Source organism: Pelophylax lessonae (genome assembly GCF_965119305.1).
Source record: "Pelophylax lessonae genome assembly, chromosome: 3".
Taxonomy (NCBI): domain Eukaryota; kingdom Metazoa; phylum Chordata; class Amphibia; order Anura; family Ranidae; genus Pelophylax; species Pelophylax lessonae.
The window spans coordinates 631,986,796-632,011,362 of record NC_138770.1 but is presented as its reverse complement, the minus strand read 5'-3'; the positions used below and the strand labels follow the sequence as shown (position 1 = coordinate 632,011,362).

Genomic DNA, 24,567 nt, shown 5'->3' with positions numbered 1-24,567 from the left:
GTGCTTTATGAGTGGTCTCACTGTGCTTTATGAGTGATCCCACTGTGCTTTATGAGTGGTCCCGCTGTGCTTTATGAGTGATCCCGCTGTGCTTTATGAGTGGTCCCGCTGTGCTTTATGAGTGATCCCACTGTGCTTTATGAGTGGTCCCGCTGTGCTTTATGAGTGATCCCGCTGTGCTTTATGAGTGATCCCGCTGTGCTTTATGAGTGGTCCCGCTGTGCTTTATGAGTGATCCCACTGTGCTTTATGAGTGGTCCCACTGTGCTTTATGAGTGATCCCGCTGTGCTTTATGAGTGGTCCCACTGTGCTTTATGAGTGGTCCCACTGTGCTTTATGAGTGGTCCCACTGTGCTTTATGAGTGGTCCCGCTGTGCTTTATGAGTGGTCCCGCTGTGCTTTATGAGTGGTCCCGCTGTGCTTTATGAGTGGTTCCACTGTGCTTTATGAGTGGTCCCGCTGTGCTTTATGAGTGGTCCCGCTGTGCTTTATGAGTGGTCCCACTGTGCTTTATGAGTGATCCCACTGTGCTTTATGAGTGGTCCCGCTGTGCTTTATGAGTGGTTCCACTGTGCTTTATGAGTGGTCCCGCTGTGCTTTATGAGTGATCCCGCTGTGCTTTATGAGTGGTCCCGCTGTGCTTTATGAGTGATCCCACTGTGCTTTATGAGTGGTCCCGCTGTGCTTTATGAGTGGTCCAACTGTGCTTTATGAGTGGTCCCACTGTGCTTTATGAGTGGTCCCACTGTGCATTATGAGTGGTCCCACTGTGCTTTATGAGTGGTCCCACTGTGCTTTATGAGTGGTTCCACAGTGCTTTATGAGTGGTCCCGCTGCGCTTTATGAGTGGTCCCACTGTGCTTTATGAGTGGTCCCACTGTGCTTTATGAGTGGTTCCACAGTGCTTTATGAGTGGTCCCGCTGCGCTTTATGAGTGATCCCACTGTGCTTTATGAGTGGTCCCGCTGTCTTCTGGAACCTGAACTCGCACGATTTCCAGCCGGCATTTCAGTCAGACTTCAGGGGCGATTTTACAGACATCTGTTTCTGCAGATTCCTATGGAAATCGCCCCTCAAATCACCACAAGTAGAACAGAAACTACTTTTGGGAATCGGTGTGGTGCCGATTCGAACAATCGGTGTGGTGCCGGCAATTGGCACTGATTTGACATCTCAAATCGCATGTCAAATTGGACCAATGTGAAAGCGGGTTTAAGGCTTCTTTTACACGAATAATCCGATCAGATCCGCCTGTCAGTTTTTTGGGCGGATCTGATCGGATCCTCCATGCACCCCTATGGGGCAGCGGATGTCAGCGGAGACATGTCCGCTGACACCCGCATCCGATCCTGTCCGTGAAATCCGGACGGATGGAAACACTATTTTTCATCTGTCCAGGGGATCGGATGGGATCGGATGAGAGCAGACAGGCGGTCCGTTCTCATCCGATTCCCCCATAGAGAGCAGTGGGGCTCCAACACCTCCCTCTCCGCACACAGAGCGGAGAGGGAACTGTCACCTTCCTGCTCAGCTGGGATCTGTGTATCGATCCCCTTCTGAGCAGCACGGAGTCCGCCGACGGAGGCACACCGTGTGAAAGGAGCCTAAGCATACTTGCCAACTGTCCCTTTTTTCCTGGGACAGTCCCTGCAAATAGGAGCCTGTCCCAGGTAATTTATATTGTCCCTGGAAGCGCCTGTTATTCGGGCGGCCCATAAATGTTACACAGAAGTAGTGCAGCTGAATGGGAGAATTATTCCAAATTTGCTACTGTGGCCTTAAGTTTGAAATTCCCTTTTTAATTTCCTGTAATTCTCTCTACATTGGAGTAGACTCTATAATCTGATAAATAGGCGAGATTAATTATGCAGAGTGGGTGGAGCTTCAGGGACGTGGGTGTGGTAATTGATAGCTGTGCTGCAAAGTGTCCCTGGAATTTTTTTTTACATGTTGGCAACTACGCCTAAGGCAGTTCTGAAGGCAAAACAGTGTCCAACCTGAAACTAGCAAGGAGTACCTAATAAAGTGGCCGATGAGTGTAGATATTATTTTTTATTAGTTATGTATTCATACCTCCCAACTTTCTGAGATGGGAATGAGGGACCCCTATTAACAAAAGTATGTAGGCATAGGACACACCCCCTGTCACTCCCCCTTAAAGGAGAATTGTACAAAAATAAATAATTAGTAAGACAATCTAAAACAGCGCTATCAGGTATAAATATTCACAATAATGATAGATAATAAAGTGTACCAGTGCTCAAATCTATAATATAAATATCCAGTTAATACAATAGTGCTAAATATATGATTATTAATAAAGGGCACAAATTAATTATAGTACCTTCATGATACATTCATGATGCAAAAAAAGTGGAAAAGTGCTGGATAAGGTGCAGTCCAAAATTAATAGTCCACTTAAAGTAGAGCTAAAGTGCTGAAAAAAGTGCTTGAAGTGTTTTTTGCAAACCAATCAAAATACGCTTTTTGCAATTTTTTTTTACCAAACATATGTAGCAGAAAACAAATTGGCCTAAAATGTTAAAAAATTTTGATTTTTACATTTTTTTGGGGGGAATTTCATATAAAAAAATGTGAAAAATATTGTAATTTTTGCAAAATTGTCACTCTTTTTTTGTTTATAGGGCATGATCAAAAAATCGCACAGGTGATCAAATACCACCAAAAGAAAGCTCTGTTTATGGGGAAAAAAGGACATCAATTTCATTTGGGTACAGCGTCGCACGACCGCGCAATTGTCCGTTAAAGTCATGCAGTGCCGAATCACAAAATAGGGCATGGTCAGGAAGGTGGTAAAATATTCCAGGGCTTAAGTGGTTAATTATTTTTTATTATCATTATTATTGTTTCCTGGAATAGGAAGTGTCAGCTCTCCTGTCACGTGACAGGCTGTGAGGGTGACCTGGGCGCCTGCCTGGCTCTCATGACACAAGGTGACACAGCCGGCTTGCCCCTGCTGCCTGATAAACTTCTTATAACACTTTCACAAACGCCATAACCCGGCAGACTCGTTACATTTTACTGAACGTATCTATCTGTTCCGAAATGTATTCTGTGCGGTAAGTGTAAAGAAAAAGAAAAGTAATCCGTCGCTTTGCCTTAAGGCAGCATGAAGTCAGCCCCGACGTCATCAAGCGGCGACGCAGCGGGTCCTGAGGTCCTTCCTGTTGGAGTAGCCCGGCGTCCTGACGGAGCCTGAGCTCGCCACCATGTATTATAAGTTCAGCGGCTTCACTCAGAAGCTGGTCGGGGCGGCGCCGGTGGAGGCTTACAGCCCGCAGGTGAGAGGGGAGCCGGGGGTGTGCTGGGAGGAGAGCCCGGCCTGGGGGACTGACCTTCACCGGTTACTGACATTGAGCAGGCTGGTCAGGAGTCAGGGCAGGTGAGGTCTTGGGAGGACTACATATCCCAGCATGCATTGCTGCACCTCCCCTTGCAGATGCAACAAATCAGTGCTAGGTTTTTGCTGTTAAGTTTTTTTAATCTTTGTGTTATATTTGTCAGGACAGAACAATGTTACCCCAGGGGGGACAAACCTATCCAGGGCTCATATACACCTTGAGGAATAATCCACACACATGGCGGTTCAGCACTCAGGAGGCGATCCTGTCCACCCTGATGGCCCCTTATTTTGTGTTTTAGCAGATGAATGGTCTTTTGCTTATGGCGCGGCCCATTTCATTTCAATATGTTGGGGGGATAATTCCTGCTGTGGTGCAAAACATCATGACTGCTGCAAGTGTACCCCCCCCCCCCCAAAAAAAATCAGGATTCTTTCTCCAGAATCATGCAGCTCTAGCGGGCAGTACTGCCACTGAACACAAACCATTCACGTGAATAGGGTTGCCCCAAAACTGCCCTTCAACCGCGTGCAATGAATGCAGTTTTAGCCCTGTGGGTTTCCAAACAGGCAGCGAGAGGGCAACCGATTGCCACCTTCTTCTGCCTGCCAAACACCTGAAATGCAGTTGAATGTGTATTGCTTTTCAGAGGGGGCAGCAAGGCCTGTTGCGTGTGCGTTCTTACACCTCACACCCGGCCTTAGAGATGTGACACCTTCACATTAACTCAGTTAACCTGCATTCAATGTGTTAATAAACAATGCCCAAATGCCACCTCCTGGTTTTTGGGGTTCTTTTACAAGCAGAAGTGATTCCACAGACACATTGTAAAAGCTCCTGAGTGCTGCAGTTAAAGCGGAGTTCCGGCCACAAAATTGACAGTTGATTTTGGGCCATCCGCTTGCTTTTTGTCACCTGAAAAACAAATGGATAGTTACGATTTTTTTTTTTTTACTTACCTTGTTATTGAAGAAAAATATACTCACCTTTCTTCCACTTCCTCCCTCTGTGGCCGCGGCCCGCGCCGTCACTTCCTCTTTGCATTGATTCCTGGGAGTTAAACATCGCTCCCAGGAATCAATGCACCTGCAGCGGCCCCGCTCATCGCTTCCAGTGCGATGCCGCATTCCTTTCTAAACAGCTTCTGGGCATGCCCAGAAGCTGTGGAGGAATGCGGCGCCGCACCGGAAGTGACGAGGGGGGTCGGTGCAGGCGCATTCTGGGAGAAGAGGACGCGCTGGCTTCAGCTTCCCACATCCGAGATGGCAGCGCTGGAGAAGAAATTTTCAAGGTAAGTATTTCTTCTTGCAGGTAAGTGCGACCCGGGACAGTACAGAGGCTATCCATTGTGGAATATACTAGCCCTGACTGTCCCGGGGGGATTTTTATTGAAAAAACTTTTTTGTGGCCGGAACTCCGCTTTAATGCAGTGAAAGAAGGTTGAGACAAAGCCTAGAAAATGTGAAAGGCCATCAAATTCTTGATGCAACGCCAACCTGCTGGTGTATACAGTCCTGTATGTCTGCCATTGTTTGCAGCACTGACTGATTCTTACATTTGTGGGTTTGATAAAACTTTACATTTTGGAATCTAAATAAGAGGCGTGTCATAGCTGTACCATGTTGTATTTCTGCTGGACTGAAAGCATTTCATGATATCTCTCTTCATAGGTAGACCAGTGCAGTCCGGGCTCGAGGGCTCTGTAGAACAAGGATGTGCAGTGTGAGCGTTCTGAAGATATATTTAGTAATGATTCGAAAGTTAGTCAGTTCAACAGTTGAGTGAATTTGTTTGTGCTGTAAGTGTATTAAAGAGTACATGTTGCCACTGGGATTTCTTTAACCATTTTTCTGCCAGAGATGTTTGTAATATGTTGGCAGCAGTGGTCTGTTTTGCAGACTCCTGGCTAATAGGAGCGTGTGTAACTCTGACAAGCTGACTGTCAGATGGAAGTAATCTGGGGGCTGTACAACTGCTGTACTGCTTCAACACACCTCGGAACATTCATACACATACACGGCTACACGCACATGTTTGAAAAAACATGCGTTGGATTTGGAATTGATTGTGCTCCATGTTACATATTGCCGCTAAAGAATTCTTCGCCCAGTATTCATAGCTTACTGTAAACTTGATTTACCTGTAGTGGATTTTAAGGCATCACCTATCAGTTTGGTGCTAAATCACAGGCTTGTACAACTTTAAAGTGGTTGTTAAGCTATTTTGTTGCCTCCTTCTATTCTCTGTGTGTGTGCGCTTCATTTAAAAAAATAAATGCCAATCTATACGTTATTTCAGAGTACCTCTCGGCACTCACGTGACCTCTCTTCTCTCAATCTGACAGCTTCAGTGGGAGGAGCCAAGAATCCCCCGCTGATGTCAATCAGGAGGAGAGAGGCGGCCAATCATGTGAGCAGCGCTCTCAAATAAGGTATAGAACGGCTTTTTGGCACACACCTTACATACAGGGGCACCTAACATTATTAAACAGAGGATTGTATGTAAATGTAATTTCAGCAGCAGGAGGGGAGGGGTGGGCACTGTCACTAGCGGACAGGGAAGGGGGGAGAGGAGGACAGAAGTGAGAGTGGATGACGGAGGCGTGTAAACTGACCAGTGTCAGGGCTCAGCAGCCATGATAAACTCTGGTCAGTGTACAAAGGGGAGGGCAGCACCAGGCAGGATCAACCAGGTATTTCAGGTGATACAAAGTAGGGATCAACCAATACAGTTTTTTCATGGCCTGCCGCCTGATACCGATTTTTCAGGCCGATATTGGGTGCCGATATTCTGCACATTTAAAGTTGTTTTTTTTTTTTTTTTTTAATCACTTGCTGTCACAAGGAATGTAAACATCCCTTGTGACAGTAATTAGCAGCGACCGGTACTCTTTACTGGGGGATCTGGGGTCTATAAATTTGGCTATTTTTGAATACTTTCATTTTTTTTTTAATCTGGTGCCTTTAAGGCTTTAGTAACCATAAGTGATGTCATGACTTTGCTTCCCGGTTACTACATCAGAGACCTGGTCAGAGCCGATCTTGCTTTGGTCGAATCTTCGGCCAGCCAGGGTACATGCCAGCTAGTCGCTTGGGCCTCCCGTTAGAACTGGAGACCTGGGCGGAGCTGCAGGGGTGGGGGGGGGGGACGTCCCCTCCTGCTGTTTGTAATAACAGCCGAGCGGCTGCTGAGCTGCATCCGTTGTTAGTACAAGAAACCTGACCGTCGACTCTTAAAAAAAAAAAAAAAAAAAAATGGTACCAGAGTGATGCCTGTAGCTGCAGGCATCACTTCAGTACAACCACTTGCAGCAATATTGGTTAAACTGCAAGTTTGTGGCCGATGCCGATACTTCAAATAAAAGTGAATATTGGCCTCCGATAATCGGCTTCACTGATAATCAGTCGATCCCTAATACAAAGGGCCAAATTACACAGCATAAGCACTGCGCTATATAACATGCTTTAACCTCTTGCCGACCGCCCACTGTAGTATTACTGCGGCAGGGCAGCTCGGCTGTGCAAAATCACATAGTACTACATCATTTGGCATGAGGTCTCGGCGGCGGTGTTTAGACACAGCGGGAGGCGGGCAGCTGGAGGAGCGATGGCTATTGCTGCCGGCCTCCCGCGATCGTCAGAGTAACTGACAGAAGACCCACCAGCTTATGTAAACAAAGCAGGCGAGTCTTCTGTCAGACAGGCAGGGAGAGATCAGAAGTTCAGCAAAGCTAAAACCCCGATCTCTGATTACTGTATTAATGTCACTGGTCCCCAAAAAGTGTAAAAAATATCAGTCATTAGGGGTCCGATCTGTCCACTGCAATGTCGCAGTCCCACTAAACGCTCATCGCCGCCATTATTAATAAAGATCCATAAATAAATTCCAAAAAGCTATCCCGTAGTTTGTAAACGATATAACTTTTGCACAAACCAATTAAAATACACTTCTTTTTTTTTTTTTTTTTTTTTTTTACCAAAAATATATAGCAGAATACAAATTGGCCTACACTGATATAAAAATTCGATTTTTAAAATTTTTTATTGGGAATGTTTATAGCAGAAAGTAAAAAAATATGGCTTTTTTTTTTTTTTTTCAAAATTGTCGCTTTTTTTTTGTTTATAGCGCAAAATATAAAAAATTGCAGAGGTGATCAAATGCGACCAAAAGAAAGCTCTATTTGTGGGGAAAAAAAGGACATCAATTGTATTTGGGTACAGCGTCGCATGGCTGCGCAATTTTTCGTTAAAATAACGCAGTGCGGTATCGCAAAAAATGGCCTGGTCATTAAGGGGGTAAAACCTTCCAGGGCTGAAGTGGTTAAAGAAACAGGATCAAAAAAAAATTTATTTTTATTTTTCTAGGGTAACAAACTCTTTAATATATTAAAGTATCTATTTATTTACTTGGCAAAATCAAATCTTTTATATCTTCTATTACAAAAAAAAAAAAAAAAAAAATTGGCCAGCGTGTTGCATTTATGTAAAAATGTTATGTTTGATAACAAACATGTTCCTAAGAGTCGGTTCACACTGGGGCGGCACGACTCTGTACTACTTCGGGGGGCGACTTGTGCATTCCCATGCACCACGACTTCGGAGCAACTTGCAGGGACTTCACATAATGGAAGTCTATGCAAGTCGCTCCAAGGTCGCCCCGAAGTAGTACAGGACCCTTTTTCTAAGTCGGAGCGACTTGTGTCGCTCTTATTAGATCGGGTCCTGTACCAGTCAATGGACCGCGAGGGAGCATGACTTGTCAGGCTGACAAGTCGCCTGACAAGTCGCGCTAGTGTGAATCGAGTCTAAAATGTATGTTTTGAAAGTAGAAAAAATGGGCTAGCGTATGGATTTGAGCGACCAGGATAAGGGCCAAACGGTAATGTTTAGACCAATGGGTCAGAGCAACCCCAAAACTGCAGCTCTTTTGGTAGGTGCTGAAGACTGAGAACATCCCACAAGTTGTCCAAAAGAAGAAAAATCCAGTGACCTGGTCCTGGGTGGCCAAAACTCATTGATGCACGTTGGGAGTGAAGACTGGCCTAAGTAACCGAATCCACTAGAAGAGCTACTGTAGCTCAAATTGCTGAAAATGTTGATTCTGGTTCTGATAGAAATGTGTTAAACACACGGGGCATCAGTTTGTTGTGTATGGGGTTGTGCAGCCACAGACTATTCCAGGTGTCCATTCTGACCCGTGTACACAGCCAAAAGCGCCTACAATGGGCATGGGAGCATCAAAACCAGACCACAGAGCAATGGAAGAAATTGGCCTGGTCTGATGAATTCAAGAATGGTTTGAGGAACTCGGCAAGTAGTTTAAGATGTTGGCCTCCACGTTCTCCAAATCGCAGTTCAAAAACTAGTCCGATCCATGGAGGCCTCACCTCTAAACTTACAGGACCTAAATGATCTGCTACTGATGGCATACCTTCAGAGGAATAGTGGAGTCCGTGCCTCGTCTGGTTTTGGTACAAAAAAGTTTCCCTAAACTTAGCAAATAAAAATGCCAGCACAATACAAACACCCCTGGATAAAATATGGAGCTTGTTCATGGTGTACTAGATCCAGCACATCGTTAATGTAAAGGTCATACACAGACGGAGGTGATAGAGGTTAATGTACAGGTCACTTACAGTAAGAGGTTGGAAATGTGGGGGTTAATGTGTGTTCTAAGGGAGGTAAAGGGGTTAATATAAAGAGACAGCATTGATCTGAGGTATACAGGAGAGACGTTATTCATTCATCACTACTTCCTTTGTAATAGGAAGGGGAAGGCTCCCAGATGTAAACACGTGTGCTTACATTTATTACTGTGATTGGCCATCACTGCATTTACGAGTTGCAGAGCCACTCTGATCTGCTCTGTAAATTCTGTCTGTGATCTGAGTCTTCTGGCTGGCAGTCATTACTAACGTTGGCTCCAGTGATGATTTTACAATACAATTACAATGATTGCCGATCACTCACACTCCCAGCCTCCGGTCGTTCAGAACTGCTTTAAGGGACCCCAGGGCAGGCAGGAAGGAGTTAGGACTCTTTCACATGGGGGGCCTCTGCCTAAATTAATCCACTTGGTCAGCGGGGGATCGATCCGCTGAGTAGGTGGGCACGGACACAGGCCTGCTCTCCTCTATGGGGAAATTGGGTGAAAATGGATAGCCTGTCCGTTTTTTATCAGATCCGCCAGACAGAAAATAGAATCACTATCTCTTGATTTTGCAGACAGGCTCGGGCCGCAGTGGATTTCAGCGGACATCCGCCACTCCATAGGAAGACTGCAAGATCTGACGGGTCCACCTTAAAAATTGACAGGCAGATCTGATTGGACAGCCTGTGTGAAAGGGCCCATTAAGAATATAAGAAGGTATACATGGCCAGGAAACAAGCATTTTGTATAATAGGAAGTGACAATGGCAACCTGCATGTCTCTCTGAGAAAAGGTTTCCTTAACTGTTTGGCTACCAAGGATGTGTCCTAAACATGGTAGTCAACAGGTAAAAATCTAAAACTTTTCTTTACAATTCTCCTTTACTCTAGTAGCAATCTGGGTGGCTGTAAAGCCATCTGATCACTTCTACATCCCAGTGATTTGCAGCTTCCATACTTCTCATTACAACTGTAGGTTTAGATAGACTAGGCGCAGTGATGGCAAACCTTGGCACTCCAGATGTTTTGGAACTACATTTCCCATGAAGCTCATGCATTCTGCAGTGTATTGGAGCATTATGGGAAATGTAGTTCCAAAACATCTGGAGTGCCAAGGTTCACCATCACTGGACTAGGGAATGGTCAAACCCCCCCCCTTATCCATGTCCCGTTTGAGAGATTCCACTTCCTGTCTTGTAGACTCTACAGAAGATGTCAACTGAAAGTTGTGACTGCGCTATAAAGTACAACACTGTTCTTGACAAAAACTCATAGAAACCACGACCCTTTTATAGGAAGAGGACTACTTCTTATTCCTGCACCTCCGGTGTGTTATCGGAGCCCTGTCCAATACCCCGTACTTGTGGGTATAGGGCAGTGTTTCTCAACTGTTTTTCAGTCAAGGCGCCCTGCAAAATGAACACAGCACGGCATTCTAAACTGTAAAAACTATTGTAATAGGTTTACAAAATACAGTAAAAGCGTAAGGTTTTGGCAGCAACAAAGTGACATACCTTGATGATTTTATAATGCTTTGCTATTTTTACTGGTAAATCTGAAAATATACATTTAGTAAGTTGTCTAAGTATAGATGACACATAACCAAAGATCTCTTCCTGGATGTCCAGAGATTTTTCTGTGGATGTTGGATCTAGAGGACACGGGCCCTAAGAACTCTACCCTGGATGCTCTACAGCTGCTGGATGATGGCCAAATAATATTTCATTGTTGAGAACTGGTCCAAAACGGTCTTTGTTTTGTCAGAGGATTTTTTTTTTTTTGTTAGACAAAATTGGTGATGGTTCCCTATGGGTTTTTGTTTTATTTGTGTCTGTTAAAGCTGCTGCAGTTTGCAGATACTAAACTTTATGAACAATTACATTTTACAGCCTAGTTTCATTTTGAGTGTCAAAGTACACTGTAGTCATATAGGGTTTTGGTTTTATCTAGGCTTTGCTGTAGTGTACTCATTCTAAACGTGTTTTTTTTTTGGGTGGGGGGGGGGGGGGGGATTTGGAAAACACTTATGACTTCTTCTTTTATAGTATTAACCACTTGCCGACTGCCTAACGCCGATCTACGTCGGCAGTCAGCCCCTCACAGGCAAAGTGACGTAGGGCTACGTCACTAGCTTGTGAGGGTCTAGGGAGCGAGCGCGTGCCCCCGGAGGCGCGCTCCCGCTCCTGCGTGGTCACGGACCCCCCCCCCCGCGCGTGTGACCGGCGGACCCGATGTCCGCCGGTCACTCGGCGGGGGAGAAGGAGAATGTCAGGCAGCTTGTGTAAACAAGCCACCTGTCATTCTCCTTGCTGTTAGGATACTGATCACTCTGATCTAGTATGTAGATCCGTTGATCAGTGTCCATACAGCTCAAGCCCCAGCCAATCACAGTAGAAAGCATGCCCCTAGGGATACACACAGCCCCTCCCTCCCAAATAAAGTTAACCCCTTCACTACCAGTGTATTTTTACAGTAACAGTGCATATATATAGCACTGATTACTGTAGAAATGTCACTGGTAACCCCAAAAGTGTCAAAAATGTCAGTCAAGGGTCCGATCTGTCCGCCTTAATGTCGCAGTACCGCAAAAAAATCGCAGATCGCCGCCATTACACGTTAAAAAAAAAAACAACAAAAATGACAGAAATCTTTCCCTTTGTTAGTAAACGCAATAACTTTAGCGCAAACCAATCAAAATACGCTTTTTGCGATTTTTTTTTTTTTTTTTTTTTTTTTTTTTTTTTTTTTTTTTTTTTTTTTAACCAAACATAGGTAGCATAAAACAAATTGGCCGAAAAAGTAAAAAAATTTTGATTTTTTAATTTTTTTTTTCTGGAATTTCATATAAAAAAATGTGAAAAATATTGCTATTTTTGCAAAATTGACGTTCTTTTTTTGTTTACAGCGCGTGATCTAAAAATCGCACAGATGATCAAATACCACCAAAAGAAAGCTCTGTTTGTGGGAAAAAAAGGACGCCAAATTCTTTTAGGTACAGCGTCGCACGACCGCGCAATTGTCCGTTAAAGTCACGCAGTGCCGAATCGCAAAATACCCCCTGGTCGGAATGGGGGTAAAATCTTCCGGGGCTTAAGTGGTTAAAGAGGTTGTAAACCCGTAACATTTTTTTTTTTTTTTTTGCAACCTGTAAGACAAACACATAATGAGCTAGTATGCACCACATACTAGCTCATTATGAAATACTTACCTTCGAACGAGCCCCCGCCATGCCGCCCGCTTACCTGTATGACGGGCGACATTCTGCTATAAAAATTGTAAAAATCAAAATTTTTTAACATTTTTGGCCAATTTGTTTTCTGCTACATCTATTTGGTAAAAAAAAAAAAAATCGCAATAAGCGTGTTTTGATTGGTTTGCGCAAAAGTTATTGTGTCTACTAACTACGAGAAAGATTTGTGTTTTTTTTTTTTTTTTTTTTTCACCTGGTGATCTGGTCAGTAACACCTTCCCTGCATTAGTGCCTTCACTCTGGATGAAGGAGCACAGGGACACCTTTTGGACATCATTGTCAGTCTAGGGCGGTGGTTCTCAATTTTTGTCCTCGGGACCCACTAACAGGCCAGATTTTAAGTATTACCTTGGGGAGATGCAGACTAGAATACTGGAATCACTGAGCAGCAAATGATATCACCTGTGATGTATTTCAGTTATCTTGCAAACCTGGCCTGTCAGTGGGTCCTGAGGACCGGAGTTGGGAACCACTGATCTAGGGGGAGGGGAGTGTTAGATGAACTATTAGATTTAGATACACTAATCAATTATAGCCACACTCAAGCTTACACTATAGTTACAGCAATAGTTTTTCTTTTGGGATAAAGGTTTTATATGAATAAAATCTGATCATTGTAAGCACCACTGTCAGTGGTAAATGGTTTGTCTCAACTCTTTAACTGCTTGTTCAGTTGAAAAACAGACTTACTGGCTAGATCACAAAGTAAAAATAAAGGAAAGGGGACCTAAAAAAAAAAAAAAAATGAATCAAAGCCATTATATCTAAGGATTGGAAAGCTGCAATATGTTTGCTTTTGGGTTTAATACAGCTTTAGTTTTCCAGTATAGAAGCTATGTGAAAATCGTACCCCCGATCCCTTGTCACTGGTGTTGATTGACAGGAGCAGGAGCCATTGACTCCTACTGCTATCGACCTGCCCAGGGAGGGGGGACAAAGCCAGGAGAGCCGCAGCTCTTGTGCCCAGTGCTGGATCACGATGGATATGAATGCTGTGTGTTCTGACAGTGGGGGGGGGGGGGGGGGGTGTCTCCCTGTCTCCCTGCCTCCCAGCTGTCAGAATACAATAGCACAGGGGGAAGGATTCCCCATCCACACTATATAAAATGAACGAAGAACTGAAAAATGTGATAGGCCTGCCTTATGGGCCATACACACTATACAATTGTCTTTAGATTTACTAAAGCCATATAATATGAGGTCATTGTATGCAGTCAGGTAGGCCCTTGCACTACATAGTTGAAGGTAAAGCCCCGTACACACGTACCGATTGTCGGCCGTAAATATTCGGCCGCCGACCGATCGGCCGATTGTAGGCTTGTTAGTATGATGCTTCCGACAGCGCATTTTCGGCCGAACAGAATCTGTCATGCAGACTTTAAAATATTTGTTGGCCATCACCAGAACGGCCGATTGTTCACCAGTCAGTACAGATTTCGGCCGACGGACAGCAGATTAGCAAGACTGGGCATGCTCAGAAAATAAAAAAGACACGGAAAATTAACCATCACATGACATCACTTCTGCAGTCGGGCTGTTGTTGGCCGACAAAATTCGTGTGCAGTCTTTTGCAGTTTTCAACAGACACGACAGCCCTGGACAAAAGACGGCCGATCGTTCGGCCGACGATCAGTACGTGTGTACGGGGCTTTAATCCAAAGGAAATCTAACAGCAAAAGTTGTATAGTGTGTATCCAGCTTTAGTTTGGTTTGCATTTGCTGGCTTGTGAGGATGAGTTCTGGGAAATCTGTGTATTGTGCTGGTTTATAGATAGAAGTCAATGTCTTTGAACCTGTGACTTCTACTTTTTCTAGAATCTCCACTAGACAGTGGAAGTCTTCATGTCTGCGGACACCTTCATGTGATAAGTGTGCAGGAAATGTTCTGATTACAGTAACATTTAGAGGTGAACAGAGAGTCCAGCTCACCTCTTATCTGGGCTGCTGACAGTTATTGGATTGGAGCGACAGATTCTCTGCTTATTTGTCCTCCACTATCACGATTTTCTCTTGTGTTGTTGCTGGAGAAATGTGAACGTGGGCAGAAAAGAATGTAACAGTCAGCCTGTCGGAATGACCTTCATCGACAAAGACATGTTGTAGTGTAGGAGCGCTTGTGGGAACAATACCAGGTATGTCTTCTATCAGCGAAGTATTTATCCTCCTTGCTGCTTGTTCATAAAGAGTTGTTGAGCCTGTTCATGAAAAGCCTTTTAGACTCTTATCGTCTCCTCTTATTTTAGAAATATGACAATGAATCTGAAACGGCTACATTTTAAATGAAATCTTCACAGTGAATTCTATTTTTCAGGTGTGCTTTTTTAAATGGGTAAAAGAGGATTTCTGCTTTCTCTCAATTCCCTAATATTTGATGATATTTGATACAGGAAAGGTATTAATATTGGTAGTATAGTTTTTTCTTTCACTGTTGCAGAGATCCTTTCTAGTGACTAATCATCCCTTTCAAAGGCTGTAGAGGTCTCAGAGAACCAGTCACATTTATATGGGCAATAAGGTCCATTCATACCAGATGCATTGGCACACTTATCAATGCTTGCTATTGCAAGGACGCGTGTGTGTTGTGAATGGGAGCAGTTCACACTGGTGTGGTGTTGATATGCTCTGGTATTCAGTAAGGGGGGGGGGGGGAGCGCTCCCTTTTTTTTTTTCCTATTGCGATGCATGCTAAGCTTCGACACACAGGAAAAACATCTGGCCAGCAGCCTTCTGTTCCTTTTGCATATTCCAGGAAGTGTGGGGGAAAGGCACACATTAAAACTTACTGCACCCCAATGCAGTATACCAATATACATCAGCACACATGTATTTACCTATGTTGAATGTACACTTTTTGGTGTAAATGGACCCTAAAATGGCTTACCACAGCCATAAACTTCTGAAATGAAAAACCATCAAAGCATAGCCTTCTATAGTGTGTACTTGCCTTAATCCAAAGCACCATGGGTGATTTCTGATACTCTAAGGCCCCTTTCACACATACGGTCCGTTCAGTTTATCAGTTCAGTCACGCCAAAATGTATCTGTTTTTCATCAGTTGTCGTGCGTTTTTCATCAGTTGTCGTGCGTTTTTCGTCCGATCCGTTTCTTTTCTTTTTTTTTTTTACGGATGAAAAATGGGGCATTCATACGTTCAAAAAAACTGACATTGACGGAAGCGGATGAAAACTGATGTTAACTGATGATCATCCGTTGTCATCCGTTTTTACATAGAGATACATTGATGTCCGTTTTTCATCAGTCAATGGATGGATGAAAGACGGACCGCATGTGTGAAAGGGGCCTAAGAAATTCTTTAAATATATCAACAGCAAAAAAACAAGGTCAGAGCACGTTGCACACATAATTAACGATGATGGGAGGATGGTTACAGAGGACACTGATAAGGCAACCATGCTGAATGCTTTCTTCTCCTCAGTCTTTGCACAAGAAAAGGAGGGGTACACTGACCATGACTGTATGGTTAGCAGTACGTCACTGGACTTGCCGCTATGGCTATCAGGGGGTAAAAACAGGGAAAGGCTGGATAAAATTAACACAAGTAAATCACCAGGCCTGGATGGCGTACATCCGAGAGTACTTAACCTTCCTAGCGGTATTCCCGAGCGTGGCTTGGGGTTAAATTTCAGAGCCAAAAGCGGTAACCCCGAGCCACACTCGGGTACCGCTAAGAAGATGCTGGATCCTGAAAGCGGGGTTACTTACCTTGTCACCGGGATCCAGCGATGTATCTCGGCGGTGTGTGGCGGCGGATCTTCCTCCCGATGCTCTGTGCCCCGGCTTCCGTCTCCTGCGACGTGACGTTCGCAGGCGGGTGGAACCGGCGGCAAATTCAAATGTCAAACACACTGATACAATTAAAAAAGAAAAATCACATTAGTTTGCCTCCCAGTGCCCTTTCCTGCAGTTTTACTGTGTGTATGTGTGTGTGTGTGTATATATATATATATATATATATATATATATATATGTGTGCTCTGTGCTTCAATAAGTCATAATGCTGTGCTCAATTTTGTGTCATCAGCAAAAACTGAGATTGAGCTACTGATCCCGTCCTCAATGCTTTTTATGAAAAAATTGGTCCCAGAACTGAGCCTTGGGGGACCCCGCTTACCACCCCAGACCAGTCCGAGTATGCGTTGTTTATTACCGCCCTTTGGACACGCCCCTTTAACCAGTTCCGTATCCAAGAGCAAACCTTGTGGTTGATGCCTGTTGCCCTTAATTTATAAATCAGGCGTATGTGGGGAACTGTATCAAACGCCTTAGCAAAATCCAGGTACACCACATCCACTGGTCTCCCCTTATCTAGCTCACAGCTTACAGCTCACCTCCTCGTAGAATGTTAACAGATTGGTTTGACAAGAACGCCCCTTTGTAAACCCGTGCTGATGATGTTGTTTTCTTTAGCAAACTCTTGGATATAGTCCCTTATCCCCTCCAGAAGTTTACATACTATCAATGTCAGGCTGACCGGCCTATAATTTCCCGGGACATGCCTCTGCCCTTTTTTGAATATCGGTATCATGTTAGCTTTTCTCCAGTCACCTGGAACATTTCCTGTCTTAATACTGTCAGCAAAGATCAGGAACAGTGGTCTAGATATAACCTTACTGAGTTCTTTAACCTCCCTGGCGGTATGATTCTTTCGGATTTTAGGTGCTGAAAGCAGTACCATTATTTTGCATGTTATTCTTAAGAATTAGCAGCCCAAACCAACTATTTACATATGATTTTTTTTTTTTACTGTGCGTTCTTCTTTATAACATCTCGGTTATGATAAAGTTTGAAACACAAAATCATAAATAATATAATAAAATAACTATAAATAAGTTTGTGTATATGTATATGTATATGTATGTATGTATATATGTATATATATTTATTATTTTTACAAAATATATATATAATTTTACAGTACATGAACTTTATTTGTGAATGGATGTAGAAGTACTTGGTTGCAGCTCTGCAAACCATAAATAATAAACTCTTTAAGAACATGAACTTTATTTTTTTAAATGGCTGTATAAGTACTGTTTTTGTGCACTTAACCCACTTCAGCTCCGGAAGATTTTACCCCCCCCCCCCCCTTAATGACCAGGCAATTTTTTGCAATTTGGCACTGCGTTATTTTAACAATCTCGCGCTGTACCCAAATACAATTGATGTCCTTTTTTCCCCACAAATAAACCTTTTCTTTTGGTGGTATTTGAACACCTCTGCTGTTTTTAGATTTTGCGCTATAAACAAAGAGCGACAATTTTGAAAAAAACACAATTTTTTTACTTTCTGTTATAGGACATTCCCTGGCCAATTTTTATTCTGCTGCATATTTATGGTAAAAGAAAATCCCAGAAAGTGTATATTGGTTTGCGCAAAAGTTATAGCGTTTACAAACTATGGAATAGATTTTTGGACTTTTTATTTTTTTATTTTTATTAGTAATGGCAGCGATCAGTGATTTGTAGCAGGATTGCGGCAGACAAATATGACACGAAGTGACACTTTGGGGACCAGTGACACCAATAGTGATCAGTGCTAAATAATATGCACTGTTACTGTATAAATGACACTGGCAGAGAAGGGGTTAATACTGGGGGTGATCAAGGGGTTAAGTCTGAACCTAACTGGGGGAAGGTTCTGAGGCAGGCACACAGAGATCGGTGTTTAAGCTTAGCTGAGAGACACAATCTCACTGTGCCTGTCTGACAGGAGAGCCACCTGCTTTGTTTACATAGGCAGGCGGCTCTCCTGTTAGTTTCCCTGGGATTGTGGGAGGCCAGCGGCGATCGAGCCTGCTCCTTCCGTGGTCTGGCTCCCGCTGTGTCTAATCACAACGCGAGCGCGACTCCGGTGGCGCTCACACAGAATCGTGTACATTTACGTGATCATGCGCAGCCGAGCTGCCATCCCACAGTAAATCTGCGTAGTGTGGTCGGCAAGTGGTTTAAAGTGGATGTAAACCCTCACATATACCCAGTGAAGTGAACAGCCTCAGATGATCCACAGATGAAACAACTCTCCCTACATAAGTTTTACATGTATATGTGTTGTCTTCACCTTTTCTATAGTGCATGTCCTGTTAGAATTTTCTCTTCCTGATTCACCTGTGAGTGTGAATTCGTGCCATACACTGAGACAGCTGATTGGAGGAAAGGAGCACACACACCCCCCCTCTCCACATAGGCAGAAACATGAAGAGCTGTGCTGTTAATAGACCAGCTCTCTGCTAATCTATTTATAGCACTCACCCCGACACAGAATTCAGCCTGATTTTGTCAGAAGTTATCATGCAGATTAACGGAAGATTGGAGCAGGCGAAAGCCGCTGGATTTAGGACTTTGAAAAGAAATAAGTAAACACTGCAGATGTGCCGAGGTAAAATTTCATGAATGGGGTTTACATCCACTTTAATGATATTTATTGCACTTTTCCATGTGATCAGCTTTCATGAATTTTATTTAAGTTGAGATTGATTTGAGCACTCTATTGTATACAGTATGTTGAAATGGCACTGCACTCATAGTGCAGGCAGCTACAAGGAAATACACACCATAGTGTGGGGTTTTCACTGCTCTTAATAACACCTCTGACCTGACTATAACCACCTTGTCAGGTTTTATATATTGAATGGCACCCTTTAGTTTTTGCAGAGGTTTAATTTAATCTCGTAGATATTGATATGAACAGATTCGATCATCTATCTCCTACAGTATTTAAAAAATCCAATATAAAATAAATGTCACAGAAGTGCCTGATCAAGTTGTGTGATAAACGGTGAGATGAGAAATAAAGTAGACTAAAGATCGGATGTGTGCTGGATTCTTTATTTAGCACATTGATTATAAACACCAGTAATGCATTTCGTGATAAATGGTAACTTCTTCAGATTTTGGTGTAGCACAAACATCGTGCCCAATGACCATTTTTCTTTTTTTCTCTTCTGTAGGGTTTCCGACCATTTACTAACCCTGAGGCTCCAGCACCCATTTTTGCAACACCGACAAAACTTCCAGGTGAATCATCCGCTGCTGACTCCCGGATCAAAAACAGAGTGCCAGAACTACAGAAACTTTTCCAGGTAATTAATGGAACATGAATGCTACATAATGTGTTTGATTCTTTTACCGTGTGCACATAAAGAAAGAGGTAAAGGTTATTCTCCTCCATTTACTGCTTCTGTTGACTTTTGAGGCCTTCACTGCTGAATGACTGTTTATTTGTCTCATGTTGTCAGCCTTTTCGTCTTAAAGGGATTGTAAAGGCAAAATGTTTTTATCTTATTGCATTCTATGCATTAGGAAAAAAAAAAAACCTGTGTGCAACAGCCCCTTCAGCCCCCCTAATACTTACTTACCTGAGCCCATCTCTATCCAGCGATGTTGCAGGAGTGTCTAAGCTGCCTGGGACTCCCCTCCTCATTGGCTGAGACAGCAGCACGGGGCAATTGGCTCCTGCTGCTTGTCAATCAGGAGAGGGGGTGGGGCCAGGTCATGGCTCCATGTCTGAATGGACACAGGGAGCTTTGACTCTGCTCCGGGTGCCGCGGAGGATCCAGGCTGCTCTGCAAAACCAACTGCATAGAGCAGGGTAAGTATAATGTGTTTTTTTGGGGCTAATTCAGAAGGGCACAGAGTCCCACCCTGCTATCTAAGCCACTCGGCTGGGTATGAATTTACATCACATAAGTGAATACAGTGGCTGCATGGACACCGTTGCAAGTCAGAATCTGATATATAGGTAGGAGTGGGCATACTCATCCACTGGGGTTGATTTACTAAAACTGGAGATTGCAAAATCTGGTTCAGCCGTGCATGGTAGCCATTTCGCTTCTAACTTCAGCTTGTTCAATTAAACTTTGACAATAAAACCTGAAAACTGATTTGGTTTATATGCAGAGCTGCAACAGATTTTGCACTCTCCAGTTGTAGTAAACCAACCCCACTGTATCGGAGTTTGGATCCGTGTACCTGCACTTGCTTGCATATAAAATTTTTATATGCAATGTTTTTTCCGTGCAGCAGTTCGTTTGCAAACACTTCTATGGGCTGCCTGCATGCAGCTTTGAGGATGATTCACAATACAGTAGACAGTGGCTCAGATCTGAGCACAGCTCCTACCACCCTTCACAATAGGCCCTTGCACTTCAAAGTATCAACCCAATAGCACTGCTAATTGTGCTGTGGCAGTCTCATATTTTTATGGAAAAATAACTCTAAGAGCTGTGAAAATGTGGAATAGACTCCCTCCAGAGGTGGTTCTGTCCAGCTCAGTAGATTGCTTTAAAAAAAGCCTGGATTCTTTCCTAGGTGTTCAAAATACAACTGGGTACTAATATTTATAGGTAAAGTTGATCCAGGGACTATCCGATTGCCTCTTGGTGAATTGGGAAGAAATTTCTTTTCCCCCCACTGTAGCAAATTGGATTATGGTTTGCTGGGGGTTTGCGCCTTCTTCTGGATCAACTGCGGGTATAGGATTGTGTAAATGGGATTTTGTGGTTGTGTTTTGTTTGGTTTTTTTTTTTTATTGGTTGAGCTAGATGGCCTTGGCTTTTTTTCAACCTGACTAACTATTTAACTACATAACTATGAATGATTGTGTGTAAAACCTCCAATAGGCCATGTTATACATATACATTTAGGGGAGTTGCAGTGGATCCACAACTTTGAGGCAATCTAATGTTTAGTCAGAGCAATATAGCGCAGGTTCAAAGGAAAAGGATCAGCTGCACTATGAAAAAAATTCAAACGCTGCTAACTTCCTCTGACACGTTTGACCTATAAGCCTGATTTTTAATCGTAGGGGAGGAGAGCCCAAGCATGTTGTCCGGATGAATGACCCAATTCAGGGCCTTGGGAGTGCATACCCGATACTTTTTCCAGCAAGCTAGCACATTGACCCTTAAAGGGATTAAGTCAGAAGGTTTTTTTATCTTCATGCATTCTATGCAAAAAGATAAAAAAGCCTTCTGTGTGCAGCAGCCCTCCTAACACTTACCTGAGGTCCCTCTGTCCAGCAATGTCCATGAGTGTCTCAGCTGTCTGAGATTCTCCCTCCTGATTTGCTGAGACACAGCAGCAGCGCCAATGGCTGTAAGTCAGCTGGCCAATCGGGAGAGAGGGGGGGCCGGGCCAGGTCAACGCTCCGTGTCTGAGTGGACACAGGGAGCTGTGACTCGGGTGCCCCCATAGTAAGCTGCTTGCTGTGGTGGCACTGAACAGGAGGGAAGGGTCAGGAGCACAGAAGAGGGACCCAAGAAAAGGAGGATCTGGGCTTCTCTGTGTAAATCCACTACACAGAGCAGGTAACTATAACATGTTTGTTATTTTTACAGGGGAAAAAAATACTTTTTAATTACTTTAAACGATAAGTTCACCTTCACATGTTACACCTGTATTAAGAAAAGATGCGGCCGTGCGGCGCTTCACCCACCGGGCCGTATCACTCAGTATTTTGTGAATGGGTAAACGACCACTACCGACAGCCTTTGTGGCTTGTAGTTATCAATGAACTACCACAGCACTGTTGAGCGCTGTGGATAATTCATTGAAAGTTCCTGTCAGTGTGTAACTGAATGCAAACTTGCAAAAAAGATGTGCATTTATTGATTTTTGAAAAGGTGAACCTTTTAAACTGGAAATCTTATCGGAACTTTTCAGCAGAGTGAATATATAGAATATTTTGACAGAGTGGGAATAATCTTTATAATAAGTGATTGTATTTCTAACAATGGCTGTAGGGAGTGTGTGGCTGATAACTATAAGGAGAAAAGGCACCTCTTTGATTCTGCCACCTGTAAGAATATCGCTACTGTTCCTACCCTCTGCAGTGCTGTGTATGATCTGCAGTGACATGTCAAATGTGATGAAGTGTCACCAACCTCAGAATTGCCCTGAAGAGACTTCCGCTTCTGTGATGTCACTCCCTTGCTGACTCAGAATGCTGCCAAATTTCCAGCAAGTGAGTGACTCAGTAGAACCAGGACAGCAGTCTATGTGAGTCTGACTGGAGAGCTGTTGCTAGCAACTGGATTACTGTTGTGTCATGGTCCTTAGTGTAAGACGCTCAGCTATGGTTAAGACCATAAATGAAATCTTTAACTTCTAATATTTTCATACCAAGTTTTTCTTTTTTTTTCTCTTCAGAAACCTGATGGCATACCTGTCCACTTAAAAGGAGGATATTCTGACAGACTTCTGTACCGAACCACTATGGCGTTAGCACTCGGAGGGACCATCTATTGCCTCATAGCGATCTTCATGGCCTCACAGCCCAAAAAAAATAAATGAGTCTGGGACTGATCACAGCTAATGTCAAACATCTAAGATTTTATTTTTGTCAATATATCTATCTTACTGAGCGTTTTACATGTTACTGTTGAGTTCCAAAAACATTTGTTTTACTTTGGGGGGGACAAAAGGTGTTTTGGCCATTTCCTCAATCACATAGGCTGTGAGTACTGATCAAATAAGGCATGATTTATAAAGCTGGCTGTATTTATTGGTAATTCCTCTTCCATTCCTATGAATACTCTTATGCAGATTTAAGAAATGATCTTTCTGAACAGACCCCTAACCGGGATATAGTGCAGAATGTTTTTTTTTTTCTATTCAGTTGTCTCGAGCTGCTCAGGTCATCTTACCAGGTTGATTTAACTCTTGTAACACACAGGTTGTGTTAATGCATCTGTATCAGCGATGGCATTAAAGCAAAGGGTCACATGTACAGTGAAAGCAAGACTTCTGTGCAAAGTATGGAGCACAATGTAACAATAAATACTTTCCATCTATAATGAGTAGAATTGTCTTGTTTCAGTGATGTGCTGTGTTCAAAGAGAATGCTGAACAGCACAGCGTGCGCTGCCTTTATGTACTTTGCTGGTGTAATAGTTTGCTGATGGACTTTATTTTAGGGAGATAACTGCCAGCATAAAATTTATACTGATGTATTTCTATTTTCTGAAAGTGGACCTGAACTCAAAAAAATGGAGAACTGCTATGTTCTAGTGTATGTATGTATGTATGTATGTATGTAGTCAGGTAAATCTGTGGATGTAGTCACAGACATGAGATGCATTTCCACCTGGTTTAGAAAATTCACCAATTACTATAGGGTGTCGGCTGCAGAGATAGCCAACAGGAAGTTGAAAACCATTCAGCTGTTCAGAATGAGGAAATGGAAGGCCTCTATAATTTGTCCAAAGGAAGTCTAAGGATTGCTGCCTCTTGACGCTGTGTGAAGCTGGGGAGAGGAGGACAGTCAGATGTGTACCTCCCGACGCCATGTGGGCAGAGGGAGAAGGAATGCCCCCTGAAAGCTGTGTGAGCATGGGGGAAGACCTCCCTGAAGCGATGGGCGCTGAGGAGGGTAAAGTGTGAAGACTTCTCAAGGTGAGAAAATGAACTATTTCTATGTGGAAGAAATAAATGAACTGTTTGCTATATGAAGAGACAAACAAAGGGACAGGTTAAATGAACATGTGCTGTGTGAAGAGATAAAACATGGACTATTGAGAGTCTGCTGTATGATCAGCCAAGTCTGCCCAACAGTAGGTTGGGGACAGACTTCATTAGATAGGTTCCTATATGTGAGAAGGTAGCCGCCCACAGTGGCAAGGATTTATTTTGCTGTTTTGAGGCTTGCACTTGTGTGAAGTATGTTTGCAACCACTTCTCGGCTATCTCCCTGTGTAAACGCACCCCCCAAAGGGGTCATCCACGCCCACCACCGAGCTAATCAACCCCACATATGGTGGAGGATGTGGGCAGAAGCAGAGATCCCTGCAAAGAAGTGCATATGTTCTATGAATTTTGTCTGGTGCATGAGATTGCACAATCTATGTGTGCAGGAGAGAAGATCCTGAAAGAGAGAAAGGTTGTTGTTCCTAGCAACACTCAGGAAAATGCGGATTTTCAGCAGAGCTTTGCAGCTCAACAAAAGGCTCACCAAGAGAGCATGGCAGGCTGAATGGTTCAACTTCCTGCTGGCTATCTCTGCAGCCGACACCCTATAGTAATTGGTGAATTTTCTAAACTAGGTGGAAATGTATCTCCTGTCTGACTACATCCACAGATTTACCTGACTTCCTGTCATAGTATGTATGTATGTGTTACTTGTGCCTAAACCTTGCTCTAAAAGATTTACACTTTTTTTTTTTTTTTGTCCTGAACTCTGGAAAGTTATCAGCGCACTTCATGCCTTGATCCTCATAGCTGTAAAATCTCACATCTGAGGCATTGTTGCATCTAACTGATAGTGTCTGAAGATGTGGTGATGTCCATACTG

The 24,567-nt window shown here is 43.5% G+C and overlaps 1 protein-coding gene across 1 annotated transcript; it reads left to right on the top strand.

The window, feature by feature from the left end:
* Positions 1 to 3,140: 3,140 nt before the first annotated feature.
* Positions 3,141 to 22,693, top strand: COX7A2L (cytochrome c oxidase subunit 7A2 like). The gene is made up of 3 exons (XM_082250029.1): positions 3,141 to 3,303; positions 19,229 to 19,360; positions 22,428 to 22,693. The coding sequence occupies exons 1-3, from the start codon at positions 3,232 to 3,234 to the stop codon at positions 22,569 to 22,571; spliced, it is 348 nt and encodes a 115-aa protein (XP_082106155.1). The 5' UTR covers positions 3,141 to 3,231; the 3' UTR covers positions 22,572 to 22,693.
* The last annotated feature ends 1,874 nt before the right edge of the window (positions 22,694 to 24,567 follow it).